General features: G+C 44.4%; 1 protein-coding gene across 4 annotated transcripts; it reads left to right on the forward strand.

Annotated features, from left to right (window-relative positions):
• Positions 1-15,967: 15,967 nt before the first annotated feature.
• Positions 15,968-19,096, forward strand: LOC123187991 (uncharacterized). Of its 4 annotated transcripts, none has more exons than XM_044600017.1 (3): positions 15,968-16,352; positions 17,028-17,246; positions 18,619-19,096. In XM_044600017.1, the coding sequence occupies exons 1-2, from the start codon at positions 16,080-16,082 to the stop codon at positions 17,244-17,246; spliced, it is 492 nt and encodes a 163-aa protein (XP_044455952.1). In that variant the 5' UTR covers positions 15,968-16,079; the 3' UTR covers positions 18,619-19,096. The 4 variants fall into 4 exon arrangements, with proteins under 4 accessions (XP_044455952.1, XP_044455953.1, XP_044455954.1 ...); XM_044600018.1 differs by having other exon boundaries at positions 18,647-19,096; XM_044600019.1 differs by lacking the exon at positions 18,619-19,096 and adding an exon at positions 17,467-18,606.
• Positions 19,097-21,228: the final 2,132 nt, after the last annotated feature.

Genomic DNA, 21,228 nt, shown 5'->3' on the forward strand with positions numbered 1-21,228 from the left:
CAATGTCACTTTTCATGTTAATGGTAATGAGCATACGGTACACTTTCCGAGGAAACAACCTCAAGTTCATAGTATCAACTCCATTGGAAAAATTCCATCAATTATAATTGGAGGTTTTGAATTTCCTCTTCCTACTGTCAAAAAGAAATATGATATACTTATTATAGGGGATGTGCATATCCCCATTGAGGTAACTTAGTGTTATTCGAAATTTCTCTGATTTCATGATTATCGGAATGAGTTTGTTAACAAGACTTGATCAACCTTGTTAGTGGATTCTTTTTGATGAGCATGAGATGGATGAAACTAGAAGCACCACCTTATGTACCTTCTCTTTATCTTCTGTTAATTAGTAGAAATAAAGTAAAAATAGTATTTTCTGTCTGTTTCCTGACTTATCCGTGCAATATAAAAATATCCCGAAAATAAAAGTCCTCAGAATGCCATGCCAATTTAATATGATTTTTTCGGGAATATTTGAGGAATTACTGTGCAAAAATTACCGCGGGAGGAGCTGTCACCTGGCCACGAGGGTGGTGGGCGTCCCCCCCCTGTAGGGCGCACCCCCTGCCTCGTGGGCCTACAGTGGCCCTCCTCCACTTATCCCAGCACCCATCTTCTTCCTCTGTCTCACACAAACCCGAAAAACCAACTCAAGCACGAGTTCCAGCCACTTTTGCTGTGATTTTTGATCTCCTTGCTCAAAGCACCTCCCGCAAAACTACTTGGGGATATTGTTCCTTGGTATGTGACTCCTCCATTGGTCCAATTAGTTTTTGTTCTAGTGCTTTATTCTTTGCAAATTGGTGCTGCATAGGTGACCATGTTCTTGAGATTACATGTCAAATTTATATGGTTCCAAGTAGTTCTAATGCTTGATATAGGCTCTAGGCACTTGTAGGAGTAGTTGCTATCAGTTTTATTGAAGTTGGTTCACTCTTGTTTGAAGTTACTAAAAATTTCAGAATTTTTCAGAGAAAAACAATATGCTTAGGAAGATGTTCCAAGGTGGTTCTTCTAAGAAGCAAGGACCCAAGATTGCTATGCGCGATGCTGACGAGGATCCACTAATAGACGCTCCAGTACGGCCTTGCGAATGGCTGTCGGAAAATTTTATGGACCGTGCGGGAATTAAAGAAGAATTAAAAGCATATTTGCGCAATGCCGGTCTTGAGGATTTTGAGGCTAACAAATACCCCCAGTATCATGATCTCACAAGTTCATTTGTGATGAGGTTTGAGTATTCATCTTCGCGTAATTCTCCTTCAGTCATGTTTGATCTCTATGACAAATCTTATACCATGGACTTAGAGGATTTCACTTCTGCTTGCAAACTTCCATCATGGGGTAGTGTTAGGGATCCCCCTAAATCTGAATTTAGAAACTTTCTTAATAGTATAACTGTGGGGGAATCTAGAGATATAACGCAGGCTACCATAGGGAGCATTCACTTTCCTGCTATACATTATTTTGCTCTCTTCATCGGTAGATGCATAAATGCTAAGGATGAAACATGTCACATGTGTGTCCCTGATCTTAGCATTCTTAGGAGTGCTGTGTTAGGAGACCAATCTTATCATATGGGAGCCATTGTAGCTCGTAGGTTGCATCGTAATAGACAATGGAGATTTTTTGGAGGAATTTATGCAACCCGCTTAGCTCACTTTCTTGAGATAGACATTTGTGAGGGTGATACGGAGTTGCCTCCTGCATATTTAGATTATAACTCTATGGCTTCGCACCAGTTTGTCGAGAGGCCTGAATCACCTCTCTTATATCGTTTAATTTTTGATAAACGACGTGTTTTCCGTATTACTCTCCCTGCTCCTGCCTTCTTTGATTCACAGACAAAAAGAAGATATGTTATTACCAGAGAGGAGGCAGAAGAGTACGAGAGGAGAGCGGAGGCAGCTCGACTCCATGCTACAGCTCAGCAGGCAATAACCGCTGCACATCAGTATGATCCCAACTATTCTTCATCGCAGTACGACCCCAGCTACACCTACGGGTATCCGCCAGGCTATCCCTGGCAATAGACCAACTTAGGCCAAAAGCCTAAGCTTGGGGGAGTACGTATTTCTCACCGACATTACATTTATGTTCACACACACTCATTGCTAGATGTCGGTGCTCATACTCTTTCACTGTAATATCCATGCTAGTTTATTTTCTTTTTCCTGCTTTCTTCTTGTGTGTTTGTTAAACCTTAAGAAAAACCAAAAAAATTAGTAGTAGTTTATTTTTCTGTTGTAGTAGTAATAATTAAAAAGGAAACCCAAAAATATTTCTCGTTCTTCTTTTGCTTGTTGGGAGCTTTCCCGTGTAAATAGTTTTATTTCTTTTCTTTGGGGGTCAGTAGGAGAAGACCATAATTAAATTGTTGAAGTGGCTCTCATAAGCATTATTGTTGATTTAACCAAGAGCCCATATTGCCTTGTCTTCTCCTGTTTATTGAATGCTCGCAGATTCCAGCTTAGTCCAATGCACGTACACTCTTATTATTATTCACACCGTTCGGTCGTGCAAGTGAAAGGAAATTATGATGATATATGATGGACTGACTGAGATGAGAAAAGCTGGTATGAACTCGACCTCTTTTGTTTCTATAAATATGATGAGTCCCTCGTTCTTGATTTAGCTTATTATGAATAAACATGTTTGCAATGACAATTAGAGATCATAGTTGCTTGTGCCATGCTTGATTAGCTATGAATTATAATGATTTACCTTGTGTGCCAACATGCTATTGAGATAATTATGATGTGGTATGATGGGGTGGTATCCTCTTTTGAATGATTTAAGTGACTTGACTTGGCACATGTTCACGCATGTAGTTGAAACAAAATCAACATAGCCTTCACGATATTTATGTTCATGGTGGATTATATCCTACTCATGCTTGCATCCAATGTTTATTAATTTTAATGCATGTACATGGCTGTTGTCGCTCTCTAGTTGGTCGCTTCCTAGTCTTTTGCTAGCCTTCACCTGTACTAAGCGGGAATACTGCTTGTGCATCCAATCCCTTAAACCCCAAAGTTATTCTAGATGAGTCCACCATACCTTCCTATATGCGGTATCTACCTGCCATTCCAACTAAACTTGTATGTGCCAAACTCTAAACCTTCAAATAAACATTCTGTTTTGTATGCTCGAATAGCTCATGTATCAAGCAAGGTTGTCCTTATCTTCCGTGTTAGGCGGGTTATTCTCAAGAGGAGTGGACTCCGCTCCTCACTCACGAGAAAATGGCTGGTGACCGGGATGCCTAGTCCCATGCTTTATGCAAACTAAATCAAACTTAATTGCAAACAAAACTCCCCCTGGGACCTGATGTATGTTGGAGGCACTCGTTGTTTCGAGCAAGCCATGGATTGATGCTTGTTGGTGGAGGGGGAGTATAAACTTTATCATTCGGTTTGGGAACCGCCTATAATATGCTTAGCATGGAAGATATCGCCATCTCTTAGTTGTTACGTTGACAATGAAAGTATATCGCTCAAAAATACAATTTATCTCTATTTCAAAACCGAGCTCTAGCACCTCTACAAATCCTTGCTTCCCTCTGCGAAGGGCCTATCCATTTACTTTTATGTTGAGTCATCACCCTCTTATTAAAAAGCACTAGCTGGAGAGCACAGCTGTCATTTGCATTCATCACTATTAATTTATATTGGGTGTGACTATGATTGGATCTCTTTTACCATGAATTACAATGTCTAGTCAGTCCTTGATCTTTAAAGGTGCTCTGCATTTATGTTTTGCGGTCTCAGAAAGGGCTAGCGAGATACCATCTTGTTATATCATATTATGATTGTTTTGAGAAAGTGTTGTCATCCGAGATTTATTATTATGACTTGCTAGTTGATTATGCTATTGATATGAGTAATTATGAGACCTGAGAATTATTGCAAATGTGGTTAGTTATGATCTATGCTGAAAACTCGAATGGTGGCTTGACATAGTTACAACAACAAGAGCAAACAGAGTTTGTAAAAGTTTTTCTTTCTTTCTTTCAGTTTGTCAACTGAATTGCTTGAGGACAAGCAAGGGTTTAAGCTTGGGGGAGTTGATACGTCTCCATCGTATCTACTTTTCCAAACACTTTTGCCCTTGTTTTGGACTCTAACTTGTATGATTTGAATGGAACTAACCCGGACTGACGCTGTTTTCAGCACAATTGCCATGGTGTTGTTTTATGTGCAGAAAACAAATATTATCGGAATGACCTGAAACTCCATGGAACATCTTAGAAAAAATAATAAAAAATCCTCGCCAAAGATGAAGACTAGGGGGCCCACACCCTGTCCATGAGGGTGGGGGGCGCCCCCCCCCCCCCCTCTAGGGCGCGCCCCCTACCTCATGGGCCCCCTGGATGCCCTCCGATGCCAACTCCAACTCTATATATTTGCTTTAGGAGAGAAAAAATAAGAGAGAAGAAATCATCACGTTTTACGATACGGAGCCACCACGAAGCCTAAAACCTCTCGGGAGGGCTGATCTGCAGTCCGTTCGGGGCTCCGGAGAGGGGGATTCGTCGCTGTCGTCATCATCAACCATCCTCCATCACCAATTTCATGATGCTCACCGCCGTGCGTGAGTAATTCCATCGTAGGCTTGCTGGACGGTGATGGGTTGGATGAGATTTATCATGTAATCGAGTTAGTTTTGTTAGGGTTTGATCCCTAGTATCCACTATGTTCTGATATTGATGTTGCTATGACTTTGCTATGCTTAATGCTTGTCACTAGGGCCCGAGTGCCATGATTTCAGATCTGAACCTATTATGTTTTCATGAATATATGTGAGTTCTTGATCCTATCTTGCAAGTCTATAATCACCTACTATGTGTTATGATCCGGCAACCCCAAAGTGACAATAATCGGGACCACTCCCGGTGATGACCATAGTTTGAGGAGTTCACGTATTCACTATTGCTAATGCTTTATTCCGGTTCTCTATTAAAAGGAGGCCTTAATATCCCTTAGTTTCCAATAGGACCCCGCTGCCACGGGAGGGTAGGACAAAAGATGTCATGCAGGTTCTTTTCCATAAGCACGTATGACTATATACGGAATACATGCCTACATTACATTGATGAATTGGAGCTAGTTCTGTGTCACCCTATGTTATGACTGTTACATGATGAACTGCATCCGGCATAATTATCCATCACTGATCCGGTGCCTACGAGTTTTCCATATACTGGTTCTCGCTTATTTACTTTCCCGCTGCTACTATTACAATCACTACAAAATACCAAAAACATTACTTTTGCTGTCTTTACTTTTGTTGCTTCTACCACCATTATCATATTACTATGCTACTAAACACTTTGCTGCAGATACTAAGTTTCCAGGTGTGGTTGAATTAACAACTCAGCTGCTAATACTTGAGAATATTCTTTGGCTCCCCTTGTGTCGAATCAATAAATTTGGGTTGAATACTCTACCCTCGAAAGCTATTGTGATCCCATATACTTGTGGGTTATCAAGTTGGCATAGATCGAGATTACGATTTGTCACTCCGTGTATCAGAGATGTATCTCTGGGCCCTCTCGGTAATGCACGTCACTATAATCCTTGCAAGCAATGTGACTAATGAGTTAGTTACGGGATGTTGCATTACGGAATGAGTAAAGAGACTTGCCGGTAACGAGATTGAACTAGGTATTGAGATACCGACGATCGAATCTTGGGCAAGTAACATACCGATGACAAAGGGAACAACGTATGTTGTTATGCGGTTTGACCGATAAAGATCTTTGTAGAATATGTAGGAACCAATATGAGCATCCAGGTTCCACTATTGGTTATTGACCAGAGATGAGTCTCGGTCATGTCTACATAGTTCCCGAACCCGTAGGGTCCGCACGCTTAACATTCGGTGACGATCCGTATTATGAGTTTATGTGTTTTGATGTACCGAAGGTAGTCCGGAGTTTCGGATGTGATCAGGGACATGATGAGGACTCTCGGAATGGTCGAGACATGAAGATTGATATATTGGACGGCTATGTTCGGACACCGGAAGTGTTCCGGGAGGTTTCAGATAAAACCGGAGTGTCGGAGGGTTAAAGGAACCCCCTCCCCCCGGAAGTTATTGGGCCCTTATTGGGCTTTGGGGGAGAGAGAGGGCAGCAGCCAGGAGGTGGCGCCCCCCCCCAAGGGAGTCCGAATTGGACTAGGTGAGGGGGGCGCGGCCCCTCTTTCCCTCTCCCTCCCCCTCTCCTTCCTTCCCCCTCCTAGTAGGACTAGGAAAGGAGGAATCCTACTCCTGCTAGGAGGAGGATTCCTCCCCCTGGCACGCCCTCTAGGGCCGGCCGGCCTCCTCCTCCCCTCCTTTATATGCGGGGGAGGGGGCACCCCATAGACACACAAGTTGATTGTTTTAGCCGTGTGCGGTGCCCCCCTCCACAGATTTCCACCTCGGTCATATCGTTGTAGAGCTAGGCGAAGCCCTGCGTCGGTAACTTCATCATCACCATCATCATGCCGTCGTGCTGACGAAGCTATCCCTCGACACTCAGCTGGATCTAGAGTTCGTGGGACGTCACCGAGCTAAACGTGTGCAGATCACGGAGGTACCGTAGCTTCGGTGCTAGGATCGACCGGATCGTGAAGACGTACGACTACATCAACCGCGTTGTCATAACGCTTCCGCTTACGGTCTACGAGGGTACGTGTACAACACTCTATCCCCTCTCGTTGCTATGCATCACCTAGATGGATCTTGCATGTGTGTAGGAAAAATTTTAAATTATTGCATTCCCCAACAGAAGCATCTTCCAGTTCCTTCATTTGGTGAGTCAAATATGTCGTAGGAGTTGGTTGACACAAGTGCTAGATCGGCAACACCTTCATCTTGAGTATATTCGGAGTCGGAGTGATAACTTCTCTCGGAGTGGTTGTCGGAGTCGGAACCGGATACCCATTCACCAACATGAGCTTGATGTCTTCGTTTTGTGTAGCTCCTTGATGACTTGTCCTTCCTTTTCGAATCCTTGCTTCTCCGAGAAATTCTTCGTTCATAATGATCATCTCTACTCCTTCTCTCTCTTGGAGATGATTCTTCTCTTCTAATTCTCCTTTTGGATGAATCTTCTCTTCTTTTGTAGGGGGGCAATCATTTGAGTAGTGTCCGGGTCTTCCACAATTGTAGCAATTACGCTCACGACTAGAAGATCTTTTGTCATTGTAGGACCTTGACTTGGAACTTCTTTCTTTGCTTCTACTCTTGTTGAACTTGTTGAAATTCTTCACCATTAGGCTCAATTCTTCATTGAAGGCTTGTTTCTCACTTGATAATGTAGGAGCATCACATGAGGCTTTGTAAGCACCACCAGACTTGTTGTGAAGCTCTTATTTATCCTTGAATGACATCTCATGCGCAACAATTCTTCCAATCACTTCCGTTGGCTTGAGATCTTTGTCATTGGGCATCATTTGGATCAATGTGCACACGGTGTCATATTTTCCATCCAAGGCTCTTAGGATCTTCTTTATGATGAATCGATCGTTCATCTCTTCACTTCCTAATCCGGCAATCTCATTTGTGATGAGAGCAAGCCTAGAGTACATTTCAGCGACACCTTCACCATCCTTCATTTTGAACTTGTCAAGTTGACTTTGAAGCACATCTAATTTGGATTCCTTGACGAAGTCGGTACCTTCATGCATATCAATCAAAGTATCCCAAATTTCCTTTGCATTCTCAAGACGGTTGATTTTGTTGAATTCTTAGGGGCACAATCCTTTGAAGAGGATATCGCAAGCTTGAGCATTGTATTGAAGCATCTTTAACTCTTCCGCGCTAGCTTCACTGTTCAGTTCTCTCCCATCAAAGAATTCACCTTGCAAGCCAATACACACAACAGCCCAAACGGCGGGGTTATGTCCAAGAATATGCATTTTCATCTTATGCTTCCAAGTAGCAAAATTAGTACCATCAAAGTAAGGACCTCTATGGTGGTAATTTCCCTCGCTAGACGACATACTCTCCTAAGTCTATGATCACCAAAGCAATGGAAATCAAGGCAAATGGAGACCAAAGCTCTAATACCACTTGTAGGATCGAAAGTATGTCTAGAGGGGGTGATTAGACTACTTGACCAAATAAAAATCTAGCCTTTTCCAAATTTTAAGTCTAGGTAGATTTAGCAACTTAGCACAAGTCAAGCAATCAACCTACACATGCAAGTCTAAGAGTATAGCAGCGGAATGTAAAACATTTGCATATGAAGGTAAAGTGAGGAGTTTGGAGGGAGCAAACGCAATGTAGACACGGAGATTTTTGGCGTGGTTCCGATAGGTGGTGCTATCGTACATCCACGTTGATGGAGACTTCAACCCACGAAGGGTAATGCTTGCGCGAGCCACAGAGGGCTCCACCCATGAAGGGTCCATGAAGAAGCAACCTTGTCTATCCCACCATGGCCATCGCCCACGAAGGACTTGCCTCACTTGGGTAGATCTTCATGAAGTAGGTGATCTCCTTGCCCTTACAAACTCCTTGGTTCAACTCCACAATCTTGTCGGAGGCTCCCAAGTGACACCTAACCAATCTAGGAGACACCACTCTCCAAAAGGTAATAGATGGTGCGTTGATGATGAACTCCTTGCTCTTGTGCTTCAAATGATAGTCTCCCCAACACTCAACTCTCTCTCACAGATTTGGATTTGGTGGAAAGATGATTTGAGTGGAAAGCAACTGGGGGGGGGGGCTAGAGATCAAGATTCTTATGGTTGGATTGGAATATCTTGGTCTCAACACATGAGTAGGTGGTTCTCTCTCAGAGAATATATGCTGGAAGTGTAGGCACGTTCTGGTGGCTCTCTCCACGAATGAAGAGTGGGTGGAGGGGTATATATAGCCTCCACACAAAATCTAACCGTTACACACAATTTACCAAACTCGGTGGGACCGAATCATGAAACTCGGTCAGACTGATTTAGTTCAAAATGTGAATGTTAGGATTTTTGGTGGGACCGACATGTCAACTCGGTGGGACCGATTTCGTTAGGGTTAGGGCATAACGTAATCTCGGTGAGACCGATTTCTATAATAGGCAAACAGAGAGTTGGTCAGGCAAACTCAGTGGGACCGAATCGCTCATTTCGTTGAGACCGAAACGTTACGAAAGGGAAACAGAGATTTTGCATTGCGAACTCGGTGGGACCAATCGCTCATCTTGGTTAGACCAAAACGTTACAAAGGGAAGCCGAGAGTTTGCAATCCCATCTCGGTGAGACCGGGATCCCTATCAGTGAGACCAAACTGACTAGGATTTTTAGCATTGGCTATGTCAAGTGAACTCGGTGGCGCCGGATAGATCAAATCGGTGGGGCCGAGTTTGACTTTTGGTTTGGTACATATGTGGATATGAGAAACTGGTTGAGGGCTTTTGGAGCATATCACTAAGCATTTTGAGCAAGCAAGCCATTAAGCAACACCTCATCCCCTTTCAATAGTATTGGCTTTTCCTATGGACTCAATGTGATCTTGGATCACTAAAATGAAAATGTAGAGTCTTGAGCTTGAGCCAATATGTGTCCTTAGCATTTTGAGGGGTCCACATTCCTAGTCCCTGCCATGCCAATCACTGAACTTTCTGAAATGATCATCTTGAAAGAGCATTAGTTCAATGAGCTATATGTTGTTAGGAATTACCAAAACCACCTAGGGATAGTTGCACTTTCATAGTGACCGCTAGTCTGTTCGTGGATTCTACAGAAAAAACTAGGGATTCTAGATGCAAAAATGGTGTTATAACTAGCGCCACTGCATTTTGATGAAAAACTTATGGAAAGTATTAGATATAAACATGCAATGACTGTGGGGTATGGATGAACTCCGGTGAACTACAATGGAACCGGTACAGATCTGAAGAAAGAAAGATAGTGAACCTAACGGATTGCAGAGGCAGCGGAGAGGCCAACCCGAAGATGGCGACTCAAGGCCCAGAAGTATCGCTCATCTTGAGGCCCAGAGGTTTGGGCCCAGTATCTGAAGATGGCGACTCAAGGCCTAGAAGTATAAGTTGCTCGGAGTTTCCTTACTTAGGAAGCAAGATAAGTTAGGATCCTATTAGGTTATAGATCATAGTACGACCCGGACTCTTGTAAGCCCATGGCCTTGACTTGTATATAAAGGTCAGTCCCTGAGGCAGATAGACTAAGTTACAAACGATCAATAGCTAGGTCAAGCGAAATCCACTCCCTTGTAATTGACCGCAAAGCAATAAGCAACAAGCAGAAAGTAGGCTATTACCTCGATCGAGAGGGGCCGAACCTGGGTAAATCCGCGTCTCTCGATTTCGATCAACCCCGACAAGCTAATCGCAAGGTTGCAATGGCCTCACGACTAAGTCCTCACACTATGACATCTGTCGTGACAAAACCATGACACAACCTTTAGAAGATTTTGCAATAAGGCATGTACGAGGTTGGACTCTTTTAGTGAAGTCAACAATGTATAGGTCACCTCTACGAATGTCGGTAAAGACCATATTATGATTATCTCGACGAAACACTTGGCAATCTACTTTGGTAAATAGAACATTGGAACCGAAGTTGGCTAGTCTATATACGAAAAGAAGATTGTAGCCAAGAGGTTCAACAGGAATAACATTTTGAATGGAGCTATCATTGGATATGGCCACCTTATCAAGGCCAAGTACCTTACCCTTGGAGTTGTCTCCAAAATTCACATAGTTGCGTGGACCATCATTTTTAGCAAGCTCACGAAACATGTCTCTACCTCCGGTCATGTGATCGGTGCATCCACTATCAAGAATCCATTATTTTCTCTGGCCATGTAATCTTGAAGATTTGCCACTAAGATTTCTCATAGTCTTGTCATATTCGATGTCAAACTCTTCATCTTCATGTGTAATGCCCCGGACACACCCACCGGTGGTCGTTACTCCTGGCGGGATCTGGACTGGCTCCACAGATCAATACTAGTCTTTTCTACGCACTTTGTCCTCACTCGTGCGCACCCGGTAGCAACTTCCCAGTCGGTCACCCATCCTGAAACTACTCCAAGCTGAGCACGCTTAACTTTGGAGTTTTGTCCGAATGGGCTCCTGGAAAAGAAGGAATTCCTTATTGATATGAGTAGTCTATCATCCCTAATAAACCAGGCTATCACATCATGATAATAGCCATGTTCAATATCATCATCATCATGTATGTGATAATCACCTAGGGCAATGAATTAGTTAGGTTATGATCATTACAATGTGCAAGTTTATGAAGTCTAATGGATTCCATTATAATGTTGCTAATGGTTCCAAAGTGGACATCTTGAACATACCAAAATGTGATAACCTAGGCAGGACTTTGTTTCGGTAGTCCCGATCAGTTCAACTCAGTGATTCGAAGTGAACGAATTGGCTTACAGAAATTTAGCCACAGCAACTCGGTGAGTTCGATCGCAATCTCCGTGAGACCGAAATTCTAGGGTTAGGCTCTGGCAGTGTATAGGAAGAACTTGGTGGATCCGAATTGGATGTATTCGGCGGGACCGAGTTGGATATTTAGGGTTTGGACATATATGAATTGGAGAAGGTGGTTGGGGTTTTTTTGGAGCAGTGTCATCAAGCACTTGAGCAATTGAGTCATGATCAAAACCTCACCCCATTTTAATAGTATTGGCTTTCCTATGGACTCAATGTGATCTTGGATCACTTAACCATAAATGCAGAGTGTTGAAGCTTTGTCAATCCATGTCCTTAGCATTTTAAAGGGGTCCACATCCTCATGTCCTTGTCATGCCACTATTGGACTTATCAGAAATATACTAGATAAAGGTGTTAGTCCAACAATGTGTATGTTGACATGAATTACCAAAACCACTAAGGGAGCAATTATGCTTTTAGCTGGTCGACGGGGTCGACGGGTGGGAACTTCCCTGGCAGGGGGGCGACGGCGGGCAAGATAGGGGTAGGGGCAGAGGTGACCGTGGGCAACAAGGCAGCAATTTTTTTTCTCCAGCCCCAATCGGGCGAGTATATCTATTCCTCGGATGCGGCTCAAAGTAACAACTTTACTCCTCTGTACGGTTTAGTACTTCGGCTAGGTGCGGCGTAGAGAAGGAAAATTGAATTTATCCTCCTTATAGCATAGAGAAGGAAAACTGAAGGTGGGCCTCACTCTACTTGGCGGACTGGCCGGGCGCTTCCGTGAGCCCTCATATTATCCCTACATTTGTCCTTAATATAAGGGTTCGCGAACAATGTGGACATATCAAGATGATATGAGGGGTTCAGTTAGGTCAATTTTTTCCTTCTCTTTGTTGTCTGGTCATTGACCGGACGCGTCGCGGATGTTTGACGAGGATTTGAGGATGCCGGCTGTATATGTTCCTATTCACTATCTCAAAGCCTCTTTGATCTGCATGTTTCTTGCACATAAATAAGAACATGTGGGGAAAAGAGAAGTGCATGTGCAAACCAGAGAAATGGGAACAGAAGAAATGAACTGATTTGTCTTAATGGACTGTAAAAAAAAGTTTGTGGTGGAAGTATGGATTCTTACGATAGTAAGGAGTTTGAAGCTTCGGTACTTTCAGCTTTCCTGTTTTAGCTAGGAATCTCTTGACACATCACTACTATGGAATGATTTCCACAAATCAAATAAGCAATATAGGAAATGTTGTGAAGGACTGCGATCCTGCGAAATTCATTTGAAACTTCTTTGAATCAAAGAGGCCCAACGACCGATCGATGTTGTCCAAGAATAAAAAGATGAAGGTACACAAATCATCCACGAGCAATGTACTAGAAGCAGATCTCTCAATTAATCGCACATACACATGGAAGTTAACTAATGGCCGTATAATAGTAATTTCTTATCATAGAGAGATTCAGAGTTCGTCCCAGAAGTATTTCCCACAGACGCGAGACGACATGATGACGAGGGCCACCGGCACGATGAGCACCAGCCCGGCGCAAACACCCAGCTCTTCCAACCCGAACGTGGAGCCGACGATGTAGGCCATGAGCAGCGCCAGCACGTCCAGCGCCACGATGATCTCCAGCACCTTGATCTTGGCCAGCCTCCGCAGGTCCTGGCTGGCCACCAGGAGCACGATGGAGAGGGACAGCGCGAAGGCGGCCGTGTTGCAGTAGTAGAAGGTCGTGTACCTCCTGGGGCTCGTGGCGCGGAGGACGGGCGTCACCCTGTCCCCGCCTCCGCCTTGGAAGCCACCGGGCGGGTTGAGCCCGGAGGCGTAGGTGATGGAGGCGATCACGGTGGCCAGGACCATCAGCCAGCCCCGGAGCTCCCTCGCGGCCTTGCTGTTGCGGGCGTCCTTATCCCTCGCCTGCGGAACAGCCGGTGCGTCGTCCCCGCGGCTGGCGGGGACCAGCGACGCCGCCGGCGAGTCCGTGGCGGGCTGGACGAGCAGCACGTGCATGCCCTTTGCCAAGGATGGTGTGGGAAGCAGCAGTACTGGACACGATAAGCTGGTGGTATCTTCCGCTGCCGAGACCACGCGCATGGCGATGATCTCCACCTCGGGATGATGGACCGGTGGATCAGGTCCGGCCTCGGCGGTGGGCGGTGCAACAGCCGGCAACATGAGTCGTACGTACGTTAAGTATGTAGGTGTATATTCTCGATCACTAGTCGTAGCTACTTACACACAGCATGACCAGTGCGTCAACTGTTTATAGGGCAGAAATTCCTTCTTGATCAAGTGGCCAGAAAGTGAGCGGCAACGTCTTCTTCGGGGCAATAGTCATTTCAAGCGGGAAATTGCTCCAGACAAGGACGGACGCGCCAGACGGCAAAGCACGCGCGGTGTGGCTAGCCGCGCGAGCCTGACGCGCTGCACCGCCCGCGCCCCGCTGCAACTGCAACTTTACCTGCACCTGCACCGTACGTGGACAGTAGGAATCCAGCACAGTACCCTTCTAACCTTCTTGATATGCGTGGCAGAATCTCCGATTCATATACTTCCTCCTCTGCAGGTTGAAGGAAATGTGAAGTTCGACATTTGTGATTTGAGCCGAAATGGGCATCTCTCAAGTCTCAAAGGCCAACTTATCTCCATCTACATAGCCAAGAATACACGGTTACAACAACCAAATCGGGGTGAACAACCTGATCAGTTTGAGTTAGATAAGGACTAATCCAATCTTAGCTAGCTAGCTAACCAAGGTTACAAATTTGCTATACACACTATTATATCACCGTCCCTCAATCTCTACCGCCTTGGTGATGTCCCGAAGACTAGGGCCCACATTTTGTTCGCGTGCAGTGCATGCGCGTGCCCTTTGGAGTTTCGTCCAGCAAGGCGTTGGGGCCTAATTGGAGGCCCTAGACCTTGCGGAGTTCCTAGAAACCATGACTAACTAGACCGAGCAACAACTTCACCTATTTCGGCTCATATTTGCGGCGATGTCGTGGACTTTATAGACGACGCATAATAAGATGGTGATTGAGAGGCAGGCCCTCTAACCCGTTCTTCAAATTCCTTGCTTTCCCGTACTCGCATCTGTTATCTAGACGGCGGGACCGCGACCGACTTGGACTCATGTTGGATACGCTTCTGACTACCATGCGTCGCCTCTCCTCTCCATAGTGTCGTTGTGCCTACTGGCACTGGGTGTTTTTTCTCTGATTTCTTTTATGCTTTCTTTGAGCGTGATTGTGTTGCTACCCCAGCAATATTAGTTGTTTGTTACTCTGAATCTGGTTGTATGGATGTTTGTTTTATTTATAAAGCGGGGCGAAAGCCTATTTTAAGAATCCCAACCGTCTTTAGAAGCTTGAGATTGCACTTACACAAGTAAAATGACAATATTGGTAGCGCCTTGGTGAATATATCCTGGGATGGCCCTTGCTCGGGCCGCCCTTGGTGGTGCCACATCGGCGTCCTTTCTCCTCTGATATGCCGGCCATGGCTCCACGATTCTGGCTTTTCGTGAGTTTTCGTTGGTGTCTCCTCAGCGGCGGCTGCCCCTGGCAACGCGTAGTTCTGGCATTCGACGGGCACTTGTGCCCTCACAGTGGACGTCCTGTCGGTGCAGCTCCGGCCCCTGAGGCCCTTGTCATGTGTTCTCCAATGTCCATGGATTGACGGTGTCTCTTTCGGCGCGGCAACGATCGCGACGCTCTGGAGGTTTCATCTCCTCTAGCCTCATTGGCTTGTCAGTAGCTTGGCGGCCCCGGCCCCAATGGCCCGGATCTGCGTCCCCACTAGTTCCTGGCTCGTCGGCTTCGTAGATTGCCATCTCATCCCCTATGCCGCCCCCTCCGCCCTGCCACCTCCATAACCCGACCTCCTCGATGCTTTGTCCTCCCGTCATGTTCAAGGCTCGTGTGTCTGGCGTGGCTCCCATTCTTGTGGTGATGGTTTTCGACCAACGTCTTGACCTCTGATTCCTTGTTTTCAACCAAGGCCAGGGGGAAAACCCCGCTCAACTTGCTAGTGTTGGCAGCGGTGACACCAATGAGTGTCGTCCCCTCGTTGGAGGCGTTACCATGGCCTCCCTCTGCCCCCTCTTCGAGCACTATCGAAAACCCTAGGTCTGATTCTTCGGATCGAACAGCGATGCCACCACAAAATCATTATCCTTTTTGAAGGTGTGCTCTTGTCTATTCGCAGTGTTCCCGGTGCTGGATTTGTCGGATGTCATGTTTGGTTCAGATTGCCTCTTAAGCCAAGGGTTTAGCCGTGTTGTTTACTTGTTCAGGTTGAGCACCCTATGTCTCTCTACTCTAGGCACCGTGTTCATGTCATCTTGTGTTCGTGCCATGCGTTGTACCCTCGCACTCATTCTATTTTCTTGCATCAATAAAAAGATACATAAGCATTGCGTATTCGTGAAAAAACCAAGTGATTTGCCGTCGACGAAGCCTTTCCTACCGTCTTTATATTTAGGAACAGAGGGTGTACTATTTAAACCAAACTGCTATAGGATTTACAAAAGTTGCACTTTTTCACCAAAATTTCAAGCGAGCAAGAGAACAATTGATTGTTTCTTCACTGACGACACGCACACACCCCTACGATCCTACCCGCCACTCCACTCCCGTCTTTCGAGGTTCAGGACCGGCCGGAGTAGAGCAATGAAGGCCGTCGCCAGCCACCAGTACCACGGCGTCCGTCCACCCTCGCCGACGCCGGCGACTAAGATCTCCATTCCCGTCTCCGCCGGCGGGGGCGCGGAGGCGGCGCTGCTCGGGAAGGGGCGGTACAAGGCGTGGGCCCTCGTCGCCATCGCTCTCCTCGCGCTCTGGTCCATGTTCGCCGCCTCCGTCACCCTCCGCTGGTCCTCCGGCGACCTTGCCGCCGTCCCCTGGGACTTGAGTAGTCCCCTCCTCGACGACCTCGACCCGCTCGTACGGCCCCTCTACACACATTTCCTCTCAGATCTTGCCCTACATTGGTGCTTGTTCAGTTGTTCTGTTCATAAATCCTGACCTCAAACATGTATCTGTTCTTAGAAACATCAAATATTTGACATTGCGAATTTTTTAAGGTGATGGTTAGTTGGTTACCTCTAAGTTTTCAGAATAAGAATGAAATGGGTGGTACACTTACTTCTTTTTCGATATTGGGTGATACACTTACTCATTTCAACAAACATATGAGTATACCTGGAATCCTGATAGTAATCAAGCTTTGCACGACGAATTAATTATCTAGACATATGGGGATTTCAGCCATACATATGCATCTTTTCAGTTTCTGAATGTTCAGTTTTATGCTGTGGAAGTGCTATGCTTTATGCTGAAAACCTGAAACCATGATGTTACGGTGATACCTTGATATCGATTTTTATGAAGAAATGTTTTAGCTGGTATATTACATGTATGAAGAACCGTCTTCCTTGTTCTTGGTTTGGGTTATGGCAACGTGCTGACTTGTGATAATCATTTAAGTAGTGTTTCAATCTTGATATTGTTACCGGCGGTAGGCCAGTGTAAAGTTCAAGCAAATGAAACTAGAACTACTTCTGGGTTTATGTTTTTTTCTAGTGAGTACTGAAGTATGCCTACTTATGAATTGAGTAGGAGATGGAGGAAAGGGAGAAACTAGTGCACCGGATGTGGGACTTGTACACGCGCACTGGTGATCATGTATGGCTTCCACGGTTCTGGCAAGAAGCATTTGAGGCTGCATATGAGGAGCTTGCTGGTGATGATACACCTGCAAGTGACGCAGCTGTATCGGAGATTGCTCGCATGGCAATTCACAGGCCTGAGCTTGAGCAGGCACGTAATAATAATTAGGTATGAGTGAATTGATCCTTTTGTTAACTTTGTTTCCCCATGAAAATATTGTTTCCTCTTGTTTGAGTTAGCCAATCGAATCGTTATGTTTGCTTTACCTACCAAGCAATTTTGTGGCCACAAGTGCGATTATCATCTCTGAAGCAGCTATCCAGTATCGTTTATTAGTATATGTTTGTAAGTTGATGAAGCAAGTAAATCAAATTGTTGGATTCTGCAGCGCTGCCTTTACCTTTCTTAAGTTCATTGCTACAGCCGAGACCAAAACTGAGATGGATTACACAATGAGGGCTGCGATTGCTACTCCAATTATGTGCTCACTGGTTAGATTATTGATTGTAGTCTGCAACTTCTCAACTCTGAGAGAGCATTCAGTAGTGGGTGAAGTGTAGGAAGATCATATGAAAAATGATGTGCAAATAATTATGCATATATGGGATGTTAGACTAGGTGCCATGTGTAATTTCATTAAATAAATCGAAACACCATGCATGGTATCTTCTACTCCCTCTGTAAACTAATATAAGAGCGTTTAGATCACTAAAGTAGTGTTCTAAATGCTCTTATATTAGTTTACAGAGGGAGTAGTTATCAGCAGTTCTGGCAGGTGAATATTGTGCTCGAAGGTCATTCCGATTTTGTATTTTTTTTCCCTACTGCCAATTTGGAATGTTGGTTTTCTTGTGTACTCAACATTAGAGCACCACAAGGATTGGGCCCAGTCTTTAATGCTGGATTACAGTTGTTTTTGTCTCCATCCGAAGGACTTTGAAATTGTTAAGGAGTATTAGCATTCGTGACTCCAAGTCGAATACTAATACTGCTTACCAGAAATAAGCACGTCAACTGAGACTAAATATACTTGTATGTAGTTTTAACTTTCCATGAAGATTTGCAGCAGGTTCTGAAATCTTGATTGTATGGTCTAACGAGTCATTTCATAGGTGCATCCAAGCCCACTGGATCTGAACCTGGTTGTAACTTGAGGAGATGTGTCTTTCTCTTGCATCAGTTTTTGTGCTCCACTTTAGTACACAAATATTATAAGATGGGTAGAGGTCTAGAGGATGAAACATGTGGCAGTCGTTTTTCCTCTAGCTATATTATCATGGTGTACTGACTACTGGTACAGCACTGTCCCATTTCAGTTACCATCCGATTTTATTTACTTTAGTGCATCACTCACTAGAACTAGAACTATCAGTTCCGTGCAACCTTACTTGTTTGGAGGCATCATCAATCACTCGTCACAAACTTGTGAGCTGGCAATCTGGTTTAACTAACTGGTTACTATGAGTATCTAAACAGGAGGATGTATGCTGACTTTCTCAGTTTCCAATCATTTCTTCCCTATCTTTCTTTGTAGAAACAGTACACTGTAAACATTTGGAGAAGTGCAGGTCCAAGCCTCCAAGGTGAATGAGTAGATGGGTCATGCAAAATTTCTCGTCCCATTTCAAGAGAAGATCTTTTTTACGAAGATCATTTCAAGAGAAGATCACTTGCTAACTGTGGTCATCGCAGCATTTCAACTTCTCTCCGTGGTCTTTCATCTGGCTTGTCAGTCGATGCAAAAGCTACACCTTTCTGCAGTATGCAAAGTTAACTTGCACCTTCATGAAGCAGACTGATCCTCATCTCCCTCGTAAGAAGTACTTTGGCATTCTTAGTAGCCAGATGAGAATATCTCTATTTATGTATTTTCTGCACATATCGAGAAGGAACATCACTACTAGAAATTTGGACACTTAAATCATTTGTGTGCTGGTTTTGCTCTCCCCAAAATAAGAATCATTGTGCATCAACATACCCTTTGCGCATGTGGTTATATGCAATGTGCATTAATTTGAGAAGGTCCATTCAACTCAAATGACTGCCAGTATTTTTATATCATGGTGACAGGAATCAACTTCGTTTCTTATCCTGTGTGCTGATGTTGGATTTCCTCGTTTCTCCGTAGCGGTTCATAAACGGACTCAGTCTGTGTAGTATTGCATGGACAAGATGAGTCATGAGTCCAAACTTGCAGGCTATAACTTAAGTGGTTACCTGATAAGTTCAATCATGCAGAATCAACTAAGGGTAGGATTATAGACTTTTCGTCTGGTAATGTGATAACTTTGCAGGCTGCCTAAACAAGCATATGTAGTATTTCTGTATGTGCAAACCTACACGGACAAAACACGGAAGTCAAAAGGTTTGAATACATGAATCGAGATTGTAGATGCAGCTGGACGTTGAACATAATTGGGATGGGATATTCACTTAGTAACTTCTGTAATCAGGTTGATATAGCCCGGATCAGTTTGGAACTGAAAAATTGAAGAATAGAAAGGAGTTGGTAGAGAATGGAAAATAGAAGATGTAAAGTTGTATTAATCTGGAATACGAAACTGAATCGTGGAAAAGGGAAAGTTATTACATCAGGCTAACATCATCATAATTTTCCCTAGAACCCTACATGACTAAACCTTCACTGAAAAGACCGCCTTCAGCCATGTCCTCGTTAGGTTCTTCATCAGCACCATCTATAAGTTATAACATGCCTCTTCAGCGATGGCAGATGACTGCTATGACACTTGGACACCTTCATCGAGTAGCCTTCGGCAGGATGCCAGCTGATCTTTCATCCAGACAGTGGCAGAGAGACCTCCAATTCATACTGGTGAATTTTGTGTTTGGAGATTATTTCTGCTCATGTATATTCATCTTCTTCTTTAGAGATCTGTTGTTCTAGAATCTTGATTGTATGATCCATTGGGTGGCTCTTAAGTTCATCCATGTCCACCTGATCAAACTTAAACTAGGAGGAGAAAAATGAGGTGATGTGTTGGTCTCATGTTTCATACTACCTCCGTTCACTGATGTAAGACGTTTTCATATTAGTGAACAGGAAGTGTACTTAGGCGTAATCTATAGATACAAGATGACGAAAGGATGAAGCATCAAGCATGTGGTCATCAATTTGCCTTCAGCTATAACCCAGGCCACTTGCTTCAGTGTATTTCTAGCTAACAGATCTTCATTCTAGAGTAGAAAATTAGATTCATGCAAAATTCGCCGTCCCGTTTTTCATTCAAAGGTCACCCGCAAAGTGTGTACGAATGTTGCAACAATTCAATTTCCGAAGCTCTGCTGTTCTTTCTACACTTGCCAGCGGATTCAAAGTTACGGCTTTCTGCGGTACCATAGTAAAGCAGAACCATGAGCAAAACTGTTGACGAGAGGTGCTATTGCATTCTTGGTGTTACATGTGGCGGCTCGAGTTGCAAAGTTGTGAACATTCTCAACGGAATGAAATTGCCGCCTGGTCCTCTTGGAGGAACAAGAACGTTGTCATCCCAACGAGAACTTGACATGTTCTGAGGCCTGAGCAATCTAGGATTGCTTTATCGTCAACAGACACCTGCCAAGTTGACCACTTTGCAAACTCTAACAATGTTTTAAAACAGTTTCAACGATGTTAGGTCCGTCAGTCTTGGCGCGTAAATGCTCACTGGCCTAAACCACTAGTAGCAGCCTTCTCGAGTCTCTTCCTTTGAAGAAAGCATTAGCAGGAGAAACTAATATCGACTCGTAGGTTATTATAAGTTTTCAATCATTCTCGTCTGAACTCTGAAGCAGCATGCAGTTTCGGAACATTTCTGGACAATCTAAAGCCAAAGCAGTTAACTGCAACAAAAACTAGGTCAGCAGTAAAAAGAAAGGGAACGTGCATCGTGCTTGGACCCAACCGTTCTGTGCTAACCACTTACTAACTACCCCCATTCAGATTCATCCTTCCATGGCTGGGATCATAATCAAACACAAAAACTCCCCAAACAAATCTACATACTCCCTCGCGCACAAGCCATGACCAACCTTTCCAGTTCCACGTCTTGAAAAAATGACATAAATAAACACCAGCCATTACGGCATGCACTACCAATTATGATCGCAACAATTTTTTTTAACTTGTAACCCTTACGAATTCCCTGGGCTG

Source organism: Triticum aestivum, chromosome 2A (genome assembly GCF_018294505.1).
Source record: "Triticum aestivum cultivar Chinese Spring chromosome 2A, IWGSC CS RefSeq v2.1, whole genome shotgun sequence".
Taxonomy (NCBI): domain Eukaryota; kingdom Viridiplantae; phylum Streptophyta; class Magnoliopsida; order Poales; family Poaceae; genus Triticum; species Triticum aestivum.

Bases quoted from the DNA above. Each gene is read 5' to 3' on its own strand.
- LOC123187991 (XM_044600017.1), top strand. From the start codon at position 16,080: ATGAAGGCCGTCGCCAGCCACCAGTACCACGGCGTCCGTCCACCCTCG. The intron at 16,353-17,027 runs GTACGGCCCCTC...TGAATTGAGTAG, and splicing joins TCGACGACCTCGACCCGCTC to GAGATGGAGGAAAGGGAGAA.